Source organism: Thamnophis sirtalis, unplaced genomic scaffold (assembly GCF_051295495.1).
Source record: "Thamnophis sirtalis isolate CommonGarterSnake01/CBP01778 unplaced genomic scaffold, rThaSir2_p1.2 scaffold_6, whole genome shotgun sequence".
Classification (NCBI taxonomy): domain Eukaryota; kingdom Metazoa; phylum Chordata; class Lepidosauria; order Squamata; family Natricidae; genus Thamnophis; species Thamnophis sirtalis.
Genome location: NW_028261386.1, coordinates 65362821 through 65383666, shown reverse-complemented (window position 1 = coordinate 65383666; position 20846 = coordinate 65362821). Strand labels below are relative to the sequence as shown.

At 37.1% G+C, this 20846-nt stretch overlaps 1 protein-coding gene across 3 annotated transcripts in view; it reads right to left on the bottom strand.

The window, feature by feature from the left end:
- Nucleotides 1-20846, bottom strand: part of AKT3 (AKT serine/threonine kinase 3) — a 163745-nt gene that overhangs the window by 24807 nt on the left and 118092 nt on the right. For all 3 annotated transcript variants that reach the window (XR_015696982.1, XR_015696983.1, XM_087718033.1), the window contains exons 9-10: nt 17608-17730; nt 6588-6716 (exon numbers count right to left, since the gene is read on the bottom strand). Coding sequence is in view for 1 of the 3 variants with exons in the window: in XM_087718033.1 (XP_087574159.1) it covers nt 6588-6716; nt 17608-17730 (252 nt within the window). In the remaining 2 variants the exon portion in view is untranslated. The remainder of the gene's footprint in view (nt 1-6587; nt 6717-17607; nt 17731-20846) is intronic.

Below are 20846 nucleotides of genomic sequence, written 5' to 3'. Positions count from 1 at the left end.
AGTCACTTTCTTTCAGCCTCAGGAAGGAAATAATGGCAAAGCTCTTCTGAAAAACTACAAGTCGAAGCCATCTCCAAGAACAGGACATGGTTCCACAATTGAACACACAAACTTGAGCTCAAGCATAATTGTACTTCTGATGGGGGAAACAAGTTCTAAAGCTTTTATTTCTGTAAATAATTTTAATACAAACAGACATATGGATACAAATGCACTATTTTGAAATGTGACTGTATCCCAAGTCTCCAAATTGCAATTGGCAACTGTTGAATTAACTTTGGGACATTACTAATAGCATTTAGCATAGCATTTTAGGCTTATATGCTGTTGCATAGCACTTTACAGAACTCTCTGGGAGGTTTACAATGTCGAAGCATTATTTGCATATTGCCCCCAACAATCTAGATCCTCATCTTACCGACCTGGAAGGACAGAAAGCTGAGATAACCTTGGCCCAGTCAACAGCCAAAGCAGTGAGCAGTTTGGCTGCAATCCTGAACTTGTAACCATTGCTCCACCAGGATTCTAATGAAACTAACCTGTCAAAATATTATTGTGGAGAAGGTATATGTGTCTATCCATCTATCCCTCCTTATTTTTTTTACTTTAATAAAGTATTATTGTAAAATACTTCATGTGATTAATTAGGAATGTCTTTATGTTTTAAAATAAATTTCTCTGAATGATCATTGACTACATTGCACAGCCTTGACTACTATTTAAAAAAATATCAAGGGAGGAGGTGAACTCCTTTCATTGATTGTGCTCAAGTAGAGGCTGATAGCCATCGGTCAGACATGCTTAATTTAGAGTCCTATACTGAGCAGGAGACTGGACTTGATGGCCTAAATGGCCCTTTCCAATTATGCAAAAAATCCTTTTCATAATGGACATAGGCTGTTTTAAAAAATTATGAGATTACTAAGAGAACATGATTAGGTTTATGCACATATTTAAACATAAAACTGGGCAGCTATTTTAAATCCAGCTTTGAAGTATTATAAAAACTGTTCTTCAGGAAAACTGAAAAATAAAAATTACTTTCTGAGAGACTCCACCCACTCCAGCTAAATATTATTTTATGGCACAATGATATGAAAATATACTCAAAAGTTAATTGTTACTAAGTAATGAGTTCTTACTTTCAAGAATGTTTGCATACAAATACATTCTTTTATGTCAGGCTTTAATACGAATAAGATATTGAATATTATGAATATTGACAGTGAAACACATTTAATCAAAATTACCACAATAGGAAAACAATTACCAATCAATTGTTCTGTAGATTCTTACTTGGCATTCAAATACTTTTTTTTTATTTTTACACTATTACAAAAGTACATTTTCTAGGATTCCAAAACCACCTTATTCAACCTTCCCCATCTGTCACCATCTGCTTCTTTTTAGCATGTACTTTTTGTGTGATCACATAAGCATGTGAAAAATAACTAATATTCATATGATTATGTTCATGCATTTGAGGACTGGACATAATGAAGCTGAAATGCCAAAAATGTACTTAACACTTCAAGTGTTGTTTTATCTTTATGTGATCAACATTTTGTTTTAAAATGGTTGTACATTTAGAGGGATGAATACCCGTAACTAATGCTAATTCAACAGAAATGCAGCCACTGCAAGAAAACAGCACAATAATTTACTATGCTTTCAGTGTAAATAAGGTTATTTTTTTTCATAGTGCTCACAGAATTCACTGATAGAACAGAAATTCTGTAATTGGCTAGCTCGTCAATGAAGATTCGTTAGAAAATCCCAAATTATCACTAATTTTGATATGCAAGAAGAAATGCAATAGTTCAGCTGGGGAAACTTCTAGGGAAAAAAAGGTGAACTGAAGATGGTTCTGCTAAAAGTGGATCTAAAAGCCATTATGAATAGTTAATGGTAATAGACTGGGAGAGGTTAATAACAAGAGAGAATTTTTTCAAGGAGACTCACTTTGCAAAAAGATTGCACAGATTGACTACAAAGAATAGCATGACAAAGTAGCCATAATAGAGCATTGGAATATCTGCAAGAAATACCATTTGCCTGCAAGCAAGAACTAGTGGAATCCTAAAGAGACAACAAAGTAATAGAAACTGAAGCTAAAATCTTGGGGATTTTAGAATTCAAACAGGCTGCCACATAACACTCCAGACTTAACAATTCTTGAGAAAGAAAGAAAGAAAGAAAGAAAGAAAGAAAGAAAGAAAGAAAGAAAGAAAGAAAGAAAGAAAGAAAGAAAGAAAGAAAGAAAGAAAGAAAGAAAGAAAGAAAAAGTCTGGATAGTGGAGATTACAATACCTGTAGACCGCAGAATAGTAGAGAAAGAACTGAGAAATTTGCAAAATATGAAGACCTGCATGAAATAATTTTGTGCAGTTTAAAGCTATGGAAATCTAAGAACAGAACAAAAGGGTGGATAATGTTCCTAATGTTGCTATAATTCTGCAGGTTAAAGAAAACTAAGAAGGAATATAGATATAAGTAAAGAATCTGCTAAGACTAGAAAGCGCTTGAAAGCAGACAAAAGTATTATTGAAACACAACAGGTCTTCTCCACATCTTAGATCAGGGGTCCTCAAACGCTTTGAACAGGGGCTGATTCATGGTCCCTCACACTGTTGGGAGGGGCAATTCGGCTGGGTGGGTGTGACTGGGTGGGCATGGCTAATTTAGCAGTCCATTTTGCCTTTGTCCTTGCTGTACTTACTCAACCCAAGGAATCGATTTACTTAAGAGCCCCACCCCCCCAAAGGGAAAAAGAGCACAAACTTTCTTGCCACTTGCCTAACTTCATTAAAACAGCAGCTTCAGGCTCCTTAATAGGCCATTTAAAAAATAAAAAAATAAACAGGATTTCCTTCAAAATAACTGCTGATCATATGTTTCAGATGACTACACAATAAACCAGACTGAGAACTGCACCAATTAAGTCTGCAACTAAAAACCCCAAGATGGACTTTGAGAGACATTGGAAGCAGGCAGAAGAAGGCGAGAATCAACAGACACACACACACACACACAGCCTCCAAGGGTGAATTAAGGAGGGATAATGGTTCCTCAGACTATTGGGACCCGGACTATAGTTTGAAAAAAATTCTATGAACACTGTACATATCTTTATTTCAAGTGCAAAAAAACCATGAAATAATACAATATTTAAAATAAAGAACAATTTTAACCAACATAAATTACTAATTCAATGGGAAGTGTGGGTCTGCTTATTTAAGATTATAGGGATAAAGATCTTTTAAGCCTGGAAGAGAATTCACAGTGATTTGCTTTTTGCCACACTTGTGCTTGTGTATATACCAGTGGTGGGATCCGGATCCCGTTCCAACCGGTACAGTTGAAACGGGCCTGGTGGCATCCACATGAACACACGCAGCACGCGCATGCATCTTACCGCCTCCGTGATGCTCCAGCTGCTCAGCAGAGCATCGCACAGGCGCTGTATGCGCCATGTGTGGAAGCCTTAAAAGACAGGTAAGGAGCTCGGGCGGGTGGGTGGGCCCTCCGGAGCACCTTACTGGAACGGCATCCAGTAAGCTTCGGTACGCCCATACCAGAGCATACAGCCTGCAACCCAACATTGGTATATACACACATGAATATCTACTAAAATTGTTCAGCAACCAATTTGGTTTATGTACTTTGGTTTATATGGGAAGAATCAAAGCAATGGGTGAATTCTCCTTCAGGTATTATACTGTGGTTGCATTTGAATTAGTGTTAGCCAACTTCCACTGATTTTGAAAAGCTAGGAATCATGGAGACAAGTCCCTCACCCAACCATGCACTTTTAAAGCTACTTTAAAAGCAGTCTTTTCCCTACTCACCCACAGGCCCTGGATCACGTGGCTGTGAAAAACATCTGAAGGGCTGTTTTTAAAGCACTTTTAAAAACTTTTAAAGACTTTTAACACACTACTTTACAAGCTGACAGCTGCTTTGCAAGCTAGCACCACCTCCTCTCCTACTCACCCACCAGCCCTGGATCACATGGTTATGAAAAACATCCAAAAGGCTGTTTTTAAAGCACTTGTAAAGACTTTTAACACACTACTTTTCAAGCTGCTTTTCCTCCCACCACTCCACGGGCCAGATACTTTGCATTGGCGGGCCATATCCAGTCTGCAGGCCATAGTTTGAGGATACCTGTCTTAGATTTTGTTTTGAGTGATTCCCCCTACATTTGATTCATTACAGTTTGCCTATCGGAAGAATTCTGTAACAGCTTAGTTCCCTATGCCATCCGTCTGGCAAACTCACAAGATTCATTTCTCTTGCATGTAAATGTATACATACAAACCAGACTGTGTTGTTTCTCTATGTCATATAATATATGTGGGTATATGCATAATTTTGTACGTATGTATCGTATTTCCCCGAAAATACGACAAAGTCTTATTTTCTTTTGCTCCACGAAATATGGCCTTGGGCTTATTATTAGGGAGGACTTATTGTTTTGGGGTTGCTGGGCAGCTACTTCCTTGCGAGCGGGCTCCTGAAGAGCCGGGAACAGCCTCAGGGGCGAAGCAGCAATGAGGTAATCACGCTCATGAGCAGCCACCCAGCAAATCCACACTCTAGCCGGGCAGAGCGCCATTCAGTGGAAGACTCTCTGTCCAGAAGACTCTCTGTCCAGCAGCCGGCCCACCATAGAGAGCATTCCTAGAGCGGCCGATGCTGGAAGACTCAGCCCCGGGTTTTGGAGTTTGGAAGTTATGCTTGGAGTGTGGCAAGGCAGCGGGGCCCAGTGGCGGTGCCCTGGGAGAGCTGTGCAAGGGCTTGGTGAGGTTGGGGGCAGAACAGGTGCTCGCGCAACCCCCCTCTCCAGCCAGGCAGAGCTCCATGCACTGACTTAGGGGGTATCCCAAAGGTGCCAAGCTGCGGGAGCTGGGGAGCGGGCACAGCGCCACGTGGCTTGGTGCCTTAGGGATACCCCCTAGGTCAGTGAATGGCGCTCTGCCCGGCTGAAGAGGGGATTTGCTGGGCGGCTGCTCGTGAGCGTGATTACCTCATGGCTGCTTTGTCCCTGAGGCTGTGCCTGGCACTTCAGGAGCCCACTTGGAAGGGAGCAGCCACCCGGCAACTCCCCCCTCTGGCCAGGCAGAACGCAACTCCCCAACCTAGCGGTATCCCGAAGGCAGCAAGCAACATGAGTGCCTTTCCCCCCGGCTCCCACGGCTTCGCACCTTCGGGATACCGCTAGGTTGGTGAGTGGTGCTCTGCCTAGCCAGAGAGGGGGGGGTTGTCCAAAGGGTTTATTTTTGGGGGTGGGCTTATATTTTTGCCCACGCAAAAAATGTGGCAAGGCGTTAGTTTCGGGACAGGTCGTATTTTCAGGGAAACACGGTATGTATATATTTATTTTGTCATGTTTGTGTAGTGTATATTAGAGGTGGACACCCTTTGAGAGCTTTTTGCAATGAAATTTCCTGTTTATGTATGCCGATTAATGTACATTCGAAGTGACAATAAAATAAGTTCTAAAAAAAAGTCAAGGAAAATAATAGCAATATATGCATTACCACATAAGGAAAGGAGAGACACATAACATGTAAACCCAGGAACTATTATATAGAAAAAGGCTTAATTATAATGAAGCAGCTGAACTTCTTATTCTTCAGTAAAACAACTTATCTAAGAGAACTTTGAGCTTGACTCTCTTCCGCTAGCTCCTAAGAGCAGGTTTTATTTTCTAGAGTGAGATTTATTGCCAAATTCTCAATGAAGCTCTGCCAACAGGAACTTCATTGCCCATCTGTCTTACTAAGTGATTCCCATAAAAATCATCTGCAGAAGATTCTTCAATCTTCTAAACTTCATATAATTCATACATAAGATGCATAGAATTTACAAAGAATAACGGCTATGTATGTACCCATCCAGAGCAGGCCACAGGTTTCCTGGTTCAATCACAAGATGCAGAGAAAGATCATAATAAAAATCTTGCTTTTGAAACCTTTTTTATTTTAAGAGACAAATATACTCTAAAATATACTTTAAATAAACATTAATGAAAACTTGGCAAAAATATTTTTGTGTTATCTTAGGTGACAAACTGTTTAGATTAAGCTACAATTCTTTTCATAGTTACATCAGCAATATTCCTTGAGTTTTTTCCAAACTTTACTTGGAAATAAAATTCTCATCTCCTTATTTTCTCTCATCTAATTTGTGAACTTTTTTGAACTAGCTTAACATTTAGTTTTCTATGTGTGAAAAAATAAATGCTTTAAAAAGAAAAGAAAAATAAGATTCCTTTGAAAGAGAGGGGGAAGGGAGAGGAAGGGCAGAGGGGGGGAGGGGGGGAGTGGGAGAGAATTTACAATTTATATGGCAGATAGATTCCACTACAGAAATTTTAAATTAAACTAATGCATATGCCAATCTTTAACTACACTTTTAATTAAGTTTAAACTACACTTCTAAAAATCCCCGAAACAAAACCTATAATAAATACAGTACCCTTTGTAATAGTATCTGCAAGTATTAAAATATAAAGATTACCATTCTAAGCGTTTTATGATTAAAGAAAATGCAAGACTTTAAAATATAAAATACTGACATACCTCTGGAGCCAAATATTCTGGAGTACCACAGAATGTTTTCATAGTAGCTGCATCTGTGATTCCTTCTTTACAAAGTCCAAAATCTGTAATTTTTATGTGTCCATCTTTATCCAGCATTAGATTTTCTAACTGTATTTTACAAAGACACACAAAAAAGTCACTTAAAGACAAAAAAAAAACACCTGCCATGTAAGAATTCTATTACAATTTTGCTATCAATAAAAGTAATAGATAACGACAATTCTGATATTTTTAAGTTTTTTTCCTTTAAAATTAGTTTAATGGTCACTTGAACTGATTGAAGTTACAAATTTATTTATGTATCTTTACTCCTTTAACCCAGGGTACTGTTTCCATTTTAATATATTTCCTCATTTACTCTTTTTGAACAACCAATAATGGCTTTTAAAATAATATTATTCTAAGAAAAACAAAATACCAGCATATCTATTAATTATACCAGTACATATCTTTGTATCTAGTTTGATATTTACTTTCTTCATTTATATAATTGCTATTTATATTTTTATAGCATGATTTTTAGGACTAGGCAAATCCTACAAAAGATGTACTGCTGAACATGAGGGTACACGCATGATCTTTTAAAAAGTGGCTCATGGTATCTTGATAGGCATATGTGTGCATCTTGTTTCATTGGTAAACACACAGCCATTTAACCTTAGAAGGAATAGCAGCATACACTTGCAGGCAAAAGCATAAATGCAGAAAGAACTACTCTATGTAGTGGTATTCTATCTTCTTAAACATGAGTGAAAACTGGAATTATGTAAAACAGTTCATGTATTGTACAGAAAAAGTGAAATGACAATGTAATTAGCTTCTTGTTTTAATGACCCAAATTCTTTACTGTAGGCAATTGGAATTCTAAAACTGCTAGGAAACTCAGTTTAATGTATTCATATACTGTGGCCAAAGTTCATTATTCCGTAATTATATAGAAACTAAGGGTGTTTGCAGCAAGTCATGAAGACTGAAAAATTCTATTCACATATGTGGTATATCATAATGCAAATACTATTATATAATTATGAATTTATAAAGTGATTTCTGATACAATTACATAAATCATGGGGTTTGAATCAAGATGCCAGAACTCATATTTTAGCAATTGCTCCCCTTGCTAAATCATCCATGGAAGTTTCTTCATCATATTAATAACTAATCAGGGTGACAGATTGCTAATCAAGGAGAAGCAACCTAGAACTAAAGAGAAATTTCCTGATGGTTAGAACAATTATTCAGTAGAACAAATTGCCTCCAGAAGTTGTGGGTGCTCCAACACTGGAAGTTTTTAAGAAGAGATTGGGCAACCATTTGTCTGAAATGGTATAGGGTTCCCTACCTGAGCAAGGTGTTGGACTAAAAGACGTCCAAGGTCTCTTCCACCTCTGTTATTCTATTCTGTTCAGTATGGTAATAATAACCTTAGATGCATGAAGAACATGATATACTACACTGACATTAGAAGCACTGTTATTTGTCATTAATATATATGTATAACAGTTAAGTATTAACATATTAAAGATTTTTGCTTCTTTCCTTTTATTTGAATCATTATAAATCTTGATATACTGCATCATTTCAATTTCAGTACAGTAATATTTATATAATTAAAGACTGTTGACATTCTAATGTCATGGTGGCGCAATCGTTAGAATGCACTATTTCAGGCTGACCCTGCCCATTGCCAGTATCCTGACTAGTTCAAGGTTGACTCAGCCTTCCATCTTTCTGAGGTCAGTAAAATGAGAACCCAGATTGTTGGGGGGCAATATGCTGACTCTGTAAACTACTTACAGATTGATACAAAGTACAATGTAAGTGCTATTACTAATGTTATTGCTATTTACATAGCTTGGAGTATTGAAAATAGTCTATATTAAATGACTCAGAAGAGACTCCTCCCCAAGATGACTACTGAACAATATGAACTTTTCTTTTTCCTGCCAATGATATGCCACTTTTGCTGCCAAAGCTGGTACTTTGGTAGTGCTGCTCCATGGATTTGAATGGGAGCATTTAGGAATGACCCAAGATGACTTTCAGAGACCTGGGAAGGGGAGTCTGAAGGGAAGATTTCAGTTTCTTCTGAAAGCAGACAGAAAGTCATGGGTATCCATCTTTCCTCTTGGCAGGTCATTTTCTTCAGCATGCCTGAGTTTAAATTTCACTTTTTGAATCTTTTGTTTTATTTTACTTTTTATCTATAAAAGGTGACTGGCTGGTTGAATGCTGATTTATTTTATCCCCCTGCTGGACCCTATCTGTTCATCTTCTCTTTGACTGGTGTGCTATTGTTCTGAATAACTTTTGCTTTTTCATAAGGAAATCATGTCATGTTATGGGGTAATGAAAGTGTTTTCATTTGATTTACATCTATTTTGGACTCTCACTACAGGATTTTTGTATATTACTAACTTGTAAAATGTTTGAAGCTTATTTTTTTAACTCTTTTTTAAATTTTGGATTGAAATATATAGAAAATATATTCTCTGGGGGGTTTTAGGTTGTTTTTTTTCCCCATTCTGAGGATGCTTTTTAGTTATTTTTTTCATTCTGAGGATTCCTATGTTCTTTTATCTATCATTGCCAAGTTACACAGAGCAACAATTTATCAGGATACAGACAAGCAAATGTGGATGACATCAGAAAAAAGACTGTGACAAAATGCAATACTTATTTGAAATATTTTTAAAAAGTTTGATGAAATGATAATGGTTATGGAAAATATTCAGTTGCATCTAGCCATAGATAAATTAAACTCACAAAAGGAATGTGATCTGAAAGCAGTAGGTTCGTTGGAAAGAAATATGAATGCTACAGAAGTAGAATTCACAGACTTAGAACTAACTGACAGTTCTGGTATAGAAAATGGCAAAAAAACACCCATTGGATATATCAGATTTGCTCAACAGCCATGGTGACTTTCTTAATGACCATTGTAAAAATGATTGCTTAATGACCACAATGATTTACAACAGCAATTCTGGCCAACTGTGGTCCTAAGTCAAAACTACCTACACTTGTTTAAGCATGCTTGACCTGCTATAATGTGGGCCTTGTGAACCACCTGTAGCTTCTAGTTACTCCTCATGAGGTAGTAGAGAAAAGAATGCAGAAGGAGAAAAGATGGAGAGGAAGAGAAAATATGACCTCAAAATGTGAGTAAGTTCTTTTCACGTAGCACAAGGGAATGGCAGAAATAGTCAGTGGACCCAGTGAGGAAAAAGGAATCAAGAATGATAGTAAGTGGAAATGCTCCAGTTTGTTTCTATTACAAGAAAATAAGTCATTTTTTAAAAAAACTGTTGGATCCGACAAGGTGAGGAGACCTCCAATGGATTATTTTATCCCTAGAGACGATTTCCATCTATACAGAGAGAGAGAGAGAGAGAGAGAGAGAGAGAGAGAGAGAGAGAGGGAGGGAGGGAGGGAGGGAGGGAGGGAGGGAGGGAGGGAGAGGGGGGAACAAAAGTAAAGTTGTCTAAAAAGCCTAGGAAAATTTGCTTGACTTCAAAAAGGCAGACATGAGATTGGATTTTGGGGAAGGAGAAAGGGCCATCTGTTTTATGTCCTACACTCCACAAACTATAGGAAATGACTCATTCATTTGAAAGCATCATAGGGCTTTATAATATAAGCCGAGCACCTCCAACTTTATTAACTACCATAAAAATAAACATAAAAAAACTATCCAAATTCTCAATGACAATTCAAGGTGATACGTTCTCAGGATCTTTTTGAAAAACAAAATCCCAAACAATGCATTAGTTGAAAGTTTATTAGTGTAGCAGATATTGCATATCCATGACTAACTATATTCACAAGTAGGAAAGATTACAATTGGCATTAAATATTTCAATTCTCTGAAATGTACCATGGATTTCTTTTCAAATTAAATTGCTTGATTTATGACTGCAGAATCATACTTACTGAATCCATTGCATTTGCCTTGAAATATAAAAGGGTGGATAAAAATCGATGATTTTTTTATATTTTTTTAAATTTATTTTAATAAAATGCTTTTGGAATAAAAATCTATCTAAAGATAGTTTTCTATTTAAGATACAGTAATAATTTAGTTTATTCAGCATGAAATGGAGCTTAGTTATGAAGCATAAGGATGTATATTCTATATTATTGGGACTGTCGGTGAGTCAACAGAGGAGAAGCTGCTGTGGGACAGAGATGACAGTTCTTTAAAAATTATGATTTAAGGCAAGCTGATTTAAATCAAGCCTTTTTACTAGTGATTTAAATCATAGTTTAAATCGTGATTTAAAACATCCTGATTGAAATCAAATCCACCATGAAATGCAAATTAGCTAAAATTGTACATAAAAAGCGATATACAGTGGATATAAAAGGTCTTCACACCCGTTAAAATGTTTTGCCCCATTTGATGACATTTCTTCCCATCATTATTATGTGAAACACTGCCGTTGTTAAGTTAGTCACACGGTTGTTAAGTGAATCTGGCTTCTCCACTGACATTGCTTGTTGGAAGGTCACAAAAGGGGACACTGCAACCATCATAAATATGAATCAGTTACCAAGTAACTGAATTTTGGTCTCGTTACCATGGGGATGCTGCAACCATCATAAGTGTGAAGACAGTCATAATTCACTTTTTTCAGTGCCATTGTAATAAACAGTCACTAAATGAACTGTTGTAAGTTGAGGACTAGAGGACTAGATTAGAGGAAGTATCTTATAAGTACCCAAATAAGTAGGAATATGTTTCTAAGGGTCATTGAGTGATGTCATCTCTACTGTACAATATTTCAATTTACAACTTCAATTTTTTCTTGGTATGAAGAAATTAATGATTATTAGTAGTAGAAATGTGAAAAAAAAAATAGTGCATGTAATTTTCATACAGGGAATAGTTGCAACACATGAATACAAATATTCAAGAAGTTTTGATCTGCACCAAAATGAAATTGTTGTTTTGTTCCAGATATGGACTAAACCATAAAATACTGGGTAGTTCTTGGAATGCAAAGAGTAAGATTAATAAAAACCCACAGATGTCAATGGCAGCAACTAAGGGAAGAAAGGAAGGGAGGGCATTAGGAAATTAAGGGAGAGGAAAATAGAGGTTCTGCTCAACAGACAGCAGCTGAGAGGAAGAATGAAGAGAAAAAATGGAAGACTAGTCTTTCTACTTCCTCATGAAAATCATTCTAAGATTTTGTTTTGATTAAAACCTGGGACAACACAAACATTCTGGCAGATTGCTTCGTTTGATTTTAGAGGATTTTTTAAAAAGTATTTTCTATTGTTTTCACTTTCCTAGTTATCACAACAGTATTTCAAGCACACTTTATCAGTCTGGTCCCTAATCCTCTTCCCCAAATCTTTGACCACTAAAACTTTGAGTAGAGAGAGGCCAAATATATAAAGAGACTTGATTACTGATCAAAAAAATGTCTGAATATAATTTTGTTAAGAAGATGGTAACAAATTCCAATCCGATTTCAAGTGACCCAAGTTCAGTAATGTCAATATGTAAGCTTTTTGAATTTTATCCAGTAAAACCATTACAAGCATCTGAAGAATAGATGTGTATCCACATCATTTAAAATAAAACAAAAAATCTATTCAATACCACACAAAATGCATACATCAAACACAAAATACTTTCTCAAAAGCTTTGGAAAAACTACGGAAAGAATAGTTATGAATTACTTTTTTTTTGTCTGTCAATCAACTGTATCTTATAGAAAGGTATAGAAAGCATTATGCACAGTGACAATTTTCCACAATGGAAATAATTCCTGGTTTGTTGGTTATGTATTTATTTAAACCATTTACAGATAGCCCTTGTACAACCACAATTGGGACCAGAATTTCTATCATTAAATATCAGTAAGTAAATAATCACGTCAATGATCTGATTTAACACAGTTGTTAAATGAATCATATGGTCATTAAGTGAATTATATGGATGTTAAGTGAATCCAGTTTCCGTGACTGAATTTGCTTGTCTGAAGCTGACTAGGGAAGTCATAAATTGTGATAACATGACTGCATATTCTAATAATTGTGAATGCGAGCCAGTTGCCAAGCACCTGAATTGGCATTATATGACCACAGGGAAAAAGCAATGAACATATTTTTAAGGTTAGGTCAGAAATTCATTTTTTCCAAGGCTGCTGTAACTTCAAACCAGTGATAGGTTGTAGGGGCATAGCGGAGCCTGCCTGGAGCAGCGGGTACAGGAGGGCCCACCCGCTCGCACTCCTTACCTGTCTTTAAACCCTTCAGTGCTTCCGCATGCACACATGGCGCGTAAAGCGCCTGCGTGACACTCCGCCGAGCAGCTGGAGCGTCGCAGAAGCTTGTGGAGGCATCACTGGATGGTAAGACGCATGCATTCATGTGGAGGACGCCGGGCCCCGTTGCAACCGTACCAGTTGCAACAGGATCCGGAACCCACCACTACTTCAAACCATTGTTAAAAGAACAATTGTAAGTCGAGATTTACCTGCATATAGCTATCCATTCACAGCAATGGTTCTGGGCAATGCATAAAAGATATACCAAATTATACTAGTGGTATGCAAAAGATATACCAAACAATATTATTTCACTGCGGTTGAACATGTTCACCATTTTTTTCTATGTCATTTCTATACTTCTATACTTTCCTTGTAAAACCAATATCAGAAATAAAAGTTCTAATTTCTGGTATATATAATCTGTTTTAAATATCTCCTAAATATTTAATTTTCTAAATAATAAAATTCCTCAACTGAGCAGCCTAGAAAAAATAATATGCTATTTCTGAGGACCTAGCTTCAACCCTTTTGTACATATTTCTTTCCAGGCTCCCCTATTTAAATTGACTACAAATCCCTTATACCAGTGATAGCGAACTTTTTAGGCACAGACTGCCCAAATCAGAATGCACACTGTAGAGCGCTGGAAACCCAACCACCAGTTGGCCAGCATGCATGCACGCCTTGGAACTCCAACGACTTGCTGACTGAGCTGGGGCAATGGTGCACATGCTCATAGACAGGGCTCTGCATTTCACCTCTGGCATATGTGCCATAGGTTCGCCATCACGGCCCTATACCTTCTAGCATAAAAATCCAGTTTGACTTTAACTACATTCAGTTTTAAAGTATTACAAACATATTGAGAGTTATCCTAATCAGAAATGGAAAAAAACTCAACATAGATTATGACAAGTTGAAAAATGAAAGGGGGGGGGAGAGAAAATTAATTGCTTTGGATCTAGTCACTTCTCCAGGTAACAATTCAATGCTTTCACCAGAACATGCTATCTTCTTCCAATATAAAAGAACATAGATGCTCCTTTGGCAATAACATAAGATCACAACTCCCATGCATTATGTAAAGAGTTAAGGGATTTTGACTAACCTAAGATGCAAAGTTTTAAAACAGAGTAACACTTTTTGAGCTACTCTGCTCAGACTGAACTGCACAAATATGTCCTTTGGAATTATTAATTAAGTGTGTGTATATATGTATATGTGTTTGTGTTTGTGTGTGTGTGTGTGTATACACACACACACACACATACATACATACACACACACACACACACATACATAAATTACTTTCCAATAGTGATATGTGACTGAATACCAAAAGAAGACTAATATTCAAAAGTTTGGGATATCATGAAAGTGTTACTAATACCTATGTTTTTATTGTACATGCCTTTCTTCTTTGGACCAGGCCATCAAATGACATCTCCAAATAACTTAAATGAAAAATCATCCAAAAAGGAAAGAGACCTCAGTAATGTGAGGATAGTATCTCATAAGGTGCCAACTTGGTAAATTCAGTGAAAGCTGGAACAAAATAGCAACTTGCAACCATAGATTGAGATTTTAGGTATACCAGAAACATGCATGGAAAGCAGAAATTATATGATTACCTAAATATGAGCTATCACTAGCTAAGCATTTGGGGGATGCAGTACAGTTGCCATCAAGTTCTGATGGAAACCAAGTGAGAACAACCAAAGTGAGAACATCTGCCAAAGAAGTATAACAGTTTACTAAGTGAGGGAAAGCTCCCACATTTTATAGGATTTTGTATCACAGGTAATTTCTGACTTATGATAACAATTATCATTGGAATTTCAGTCGCTAAGCGATATAATCATAAAGCACAACCCCACCACTTAGTGACGACAATCCCTGCAATTCTGGTTTCTATCATTAACTGAATCCCACAGTCATTAGGTAAGGCAATTTCTGCTGGCTTCCCACAACCAAGGTCATTGGGAAAGCCAGCAGGAACTTGCAAGTCCCAGGCTTGCAGGCAGGAAAGTGGCCGGGATAAGGAGCAAGAGGGTCGGGGGGGGGGGTATGTCAATTGGGGAGGATTGCAGCAGAATGCCTGAGGCACTATGAGTGATCCTTAATGGTCTCTGAGCTTAGTTGTTTTCCTGCAGACATTTCATTGCTAAGAAGTGTAGTCATAGACCTACCGGTATTATCACATAAAATTTATATCATATATCATATAATGTATTATCTTTCTAACACTGATGATGTCACCTTGTTTAGGTAATGAGACATCTGCAAGAAAACAACCAGGCTCAGAAAGCACCAAAGACACCTCATTTCCACTCTGAGTTACAGAGTGGAATGAGGCACTGCATGTGGCGGGGTGTGTGAGAGTATGAGGAGGCATGAAGATGCCAAGCAAGTTGGGGAAGATACACAAAGTGCAAGAGAGTGCAAGAGAAGTCTGGTGTTGAGATAGTGCAAAGGGGTGTATAAGAGGCATAGTATGGATTGGGGAGGGCGCTACAGGGATCAGAAATGGTGTGTGAGATGTGTCATGGGTTGGATGCATGAGTGTACTCAAGCGGTTGGTATGGTGCAAGCAGATAGGAGCTGGGGGAAAGTACTGTATTTTTCGGAGTATAAGATGCTCCAAAGTATAAGCTTTTACCTAGCTTTTAGGTAGGAAAGGGGGGGGGGGAATCTGCTTCTGCCTCCCAGAAATTTGCCTCCTTGCAGCAAATAGCAAACAGTACAGATGATATACACTGTTTGTGGTGTTACACTTCAGACTATACTTGTATAGATGCTGTTAAATTGAAGTGACTTTCTGGAAGTATACATTATTCTCTGTTATTTAAAAGAAGATACAATAGTACTGGGCCTTTTCAGATCAAGCATTTATTTTAAAATGCTTCTTCATTTTGTTAAGTTGTCTAGAACAATAATAAAGCAGTCTTTAAAAATAAGTCTAATAATTTGAACATTCTATAGGCATTTATAGTTATTAACCTACCTCCTTGCAGCAAACAACAAACATCAAACAGCCTGTTTCAGTTTAGCCTGATTAGAAGAAAATAAAATCTGCCTCTGCCTCCCAGCAATTTGTCCCTTGCCGCAAACATCAAACAGTCCGCTTCACTTTCAATTTTAGTTTCCCGATGATCAGCTGTTTCAGGCTGCAGGGATTGCCATAGCCTATCCCGGAAGCCCCATTTTCCCATTTGTTGCAAGGAGGTAAATTGCTGGGAGGCAGAAGCCAAAGGGTGGGAGTTGGTGGGTGGACGGGGCTACATTTGGTGTATAAGATCCCCCCCAAATTTTCACCCTCTTTTAGGGGGAGAAATGGTGGACCTTACATGTTTCTTAAGAGATCCCTAAGGGGGAGTGCACCAGCGTGCCTACTGTCCCTGTTCTACTGTCTCCATTTATATGTACTCTTTTTATGTGTTTATGGCTATGTTTTGTTTATTTATATCCATTTATTTATGCCATTTTTCATGTGTTTTCATACTTGCTTCTTTGTACTTGTTGACAAATAAATAAATAAATAAATAAATAAATAAATAAATAAATAAATAAATAAATAAATACTCTGAAAAATATGGTATGTAGATGGGGAAGACCTAGCCTAGGGAATTACATCCTTCTCTGCCTGCTTCCCTATAACTTTGTGCAGAAGACACTAAGGAAGGTTGCAAATGGTGCAACCATTTGCAGGGCATTTGGCAATCACTCGTAAGTGTGAACAGGTTGCTAAGCACCCAGATTGCAATCAAATAACCACAGGGGTGCTGAGATAGTTAGAATTCTGAAGACCAGTGGTAACCATCATTCAATCAGCATGATTATAACTTGGAACAATCACTGACCAAATTCTTATAGGTCAAGATCTACATGAAAATAAAATAACAGTAGGTATTACAAGTAATAGGATTGCAAAGGTAGTGAGGTTCTGGGCTGTTGAGGATAAACATGCAACTGGAAAGAATATTTGCAAACTGTAAACCCATCTTATGTGATTATTCTCTTTAGTGATTAATATCTAGTACATTTTCCTGTCAAAGAAGCCCTTCATAGTCCTTGCTTTAATCAAATAATGCCAATTATTATGGATTATTTAGGCACTGAGATGCTTCATAAAATATGAAACCACAGTGGGGAAATATGAAACATTGTACTTACAATGAAAATGAACTTCTAACAAAACATCAACTCTTAAGTTTGATTTACCCAAGTTTAAAGTAAAAACAAATGAATCCTCAATGTGTCAAAGCCAGTTGCAATGAAAAGAAAAAAGCCCTTCCAATCCTGTCCAGCTAACTGAATATTCAAAATAAACTTAGACAAAACGGCTCCTCTTCCGAGGTAGGTTAGCACTCAATATTCTACTAGAACAATTAAAAACCAAAGTCCCTATTTTCATTTATGGAGTTTAATTATAACTGAAGCATTTATAAGTGGTTTTATATGTGTTTGATGAAAAGAAGCAACAGAATTAACACATTCCTTTATCATACCACTAAACTGAATCTTTCTTATGAATTATTTACACAAATGCCAAGTTATACAGTTCACAATATAAAATTGAATAATAAGCATTTTGATGAACTTCAATCTAGACTGCAATTTTCTAGTTACTTTTTTCAAAATAGCATAACTTTCATAATTACTTTGTTTCTCCCAATAGTCTCTTCAAAAACAACATTTTGATTACTTTTTTTTACCTTGAGATCACGATATACAATCTTTCCAGAATGCAGATAGTCCAAAGCAGACACAATTTCTGCACCATAGAAGCGTGTGCGATCCTCAGAGAACACCCGCTCTCTCGACAAATGGAAAAACAGCTGCAGGGTAAACAGCAGGGACAGGATTGCAATAATTACTGATTTAGTGGGGGAAATTAACACAAACATAAAACACCTCTCATCACCATATTGTGATGATAGATAGTGTACTCTCAGTGGACATTCAGCACTCTTAGATAGCAGCTGGTTTATCTTTTCCAGGTTTCCAAGGGGAAAAAGCGAGCTGTTAAATCAGCATTTTAATCAATATACCAATCTTGTTTAAGGCATTTTCCTTGCTACCCATTTAACCTTCAGTTACCAGAGGAAAAATGTGCATCATCATCATTCTCTACTTTTTTCTTCCAGCTCCTCTTTCTCCTTGTTTTTTTAAAATTTGTAGCAAAGAAACTAATGTAGGAATTCTACCAATCACTCTAAGTCTTTATATTAAACAAAATAATGAGTATGGTTTAAAAAGTGTGTTTGTGGTCACTGAAATCTAGGCATTAGAAAGGACAATTTAAACTATCAAATCCAACCCCTTTCAGATCAGAAATTTCAGTTAAAGTATCAAAGAGGATGACTATTCTAGTCTCTGCTTGAATATATCCAGTGAAAGGAAACCCACTTTTCTGAGTAACTTAGTCCACCATAAAGCTTCTCTTCATATAAGGATATAAGATATAATATCACCCCAAATTTCATTCAGAGGATGTGGATCTATTACTCCTTTTCTATGCTTAGAATCAGAGAGAACATAACTTGAATTACTTATGTGTGATTCACCCCCCACCCAGGAATTTAAATACTGTTCAGTTTTTCAACATTAAACATATTCAGCATATTAAATCTTTTTTTTTTTACAAAGGGTTGGTTTCTTCATCTTGTTTCCCTTCCTGAACTTATCCAGATATGAATATTTTTTAAAGTATGATCCACAATATAGGTAGTCCTCAAACCTATAACTACAATTGGGATGAGAATTTCTGTTGCTAAGAAAGGCAGTTTTTAAAGGAATAGTGCCCATCTTTACAACCTTTTGTCATTATTGTTAAGCAAATCAATGCAGTTGTTAAGTAACTCATATGGTCATTAAGCAAATACAGTTTCCCCCATTAATTTTGCTTGTCAGAAGATAGCTGGAAAGATAGCTGGTCACCAGTGGTGATCACATTAGCCCAGGATACATGCTAGTTGCCTAGCACTTAATACATACCAGTTGCCTAGCACTTAAATTTGATCACATGACTATGGGGATGCTATGACAGTTATAAATGGTAGGAAGACTGGTTATAAATCACTTTTTCAGTGCAGTTTTAATTTAGAATGGTTGTTAAACAAATGGTTGTAAGTTGAGAACTGCATGTACTGTCATAGTACTCAAACTGAGGCTCTGAGTAACACAGGATAAAGTGGGACTATTACTTTCCACAATTTGGAAATAGTTATGCAACCTAAAATTGTATTTGCCTTTCTCAGTGTAACATGACACTTAGTTACATTGTTGGCAATCAATTATTATTCCATCATATTTTTTATAAATGCCATTAGTCTGTAATGCTCAATTCAATGCCAATGCATTTGATTTGTTGCCTAAGGGAAGAGCTTTGCATTTGTCTCTTAAGCTTCATCGCTTATTTTCAACCATTCCTCTATCTCATCAGGATCAATTTAAATTGTATTTCTCTCTTGTAGTGTTGTGTCATTTGCAAATCTGTTAAGTTTAAAGGCCATTCAAAAGTGTTGGGGACTTTCACAAGGAGTGGACTGAGGCTGGAGTCAGTGCATCAAGAGCCACTACACACAGACGGATCCTGGACATGGGCTTCAAATGTCGTATTCCTCTTGTAAAACCGCTCCTGAACAACAAACAACATCAGAAGCATCTTACCCGGGCTAGAGAAAAACAGACCTGGTCTGTTGCTCAGTGGTCCAAAGTCCTCTTTTCTGATGAGAGCAACTTTTGCATCTCATTTAGAAACCAAGGACCCAGAGTATGAAGGAAGAATGGAGAGGCACACACTGCACGATGCTTGAAGTCCAGTGTGAAGTTTCTACAGTCTGCGTTGATTTGGGGAGCCATGTCATCTGCTGGTGTTAGTCCACTGTGCTTCATTAAGTCCAGGGTCAATGCAGCCTACCAGGAGATTTTGGAGCACTTCATGCTTCCTTCCACAGATGAGCTTTATGGGGATGCTTGGACTTGGCACCTGCCCACACTGCCAAAAGCACCAAAACCTGGTTCAATGACCGTGGGATTATTGTGCTTGATTCTCCAGCAAACTTGCCTGACCTGAACCCCATAGAGAATCTATGGGGCATTGCCAAGAGAAAGATGAGAGACATGAGACCGAACAATGCAGAAGAGCTGAAGGCCACTATTGAAGCATCTGGTCTTCCACCTCAGCAGTGCCACAGGCTGATAGTTTTCATGTCATGCCGCATTGAGGCAGTAATTGCTGCAAAAGGGGCCCAAACCAAGTACTGAGTACATATTCATGCTTATACTTTTCAGAGGTCTGATATTGTTCTATGTACAATCCTTGTTTTATTGATTGCATGTAATATTCTAATTCTCTGAGATTGTGGATTTGGGTTTTCATGAGCTGTAAGCCATAATCATCACAATTATGACACATCATGGCTTGAACTATCTTGCTTTGCATGTAATGAGTCAATCTCATATATTAGTTTCACCTTTTAAGTTGCATTACTGAAATAAATGAACTTTTGCACAATATTCTAATTTTTCGAGTTTCACCTGTATAGGCTAGCTTATAATCAGAATGTCCTAGAATACTTTGTTAAACATTTTGCTAAAAAACAAAATTACTTATTAATCATTTTTAAAAAATGATATAGTACAGAGCTAATAAAATGCATTCCTAACAAATAGGCAATGACTCTAGGTAGTAATCATATTGCTTTGAGATGCTTGCAGATTAATTTATTTATGAGTTACCAAGAATCTTCTTAAGTATCAACATCAGATTGACTACTCTGCAGTCACTCCATTCTGCTTTCTAAATAATGTGGTTTTTTTTCTTTCACTTTTTCTTATATTCAATCATGTCTGATTCTCACAAGCAGCCTGGACAAATCCATATAATTTTCTTGGCAAGGTTTCTTCTAAAACGGAAAGGAATTGACTGGCTCAAGGATACGCAACTGGC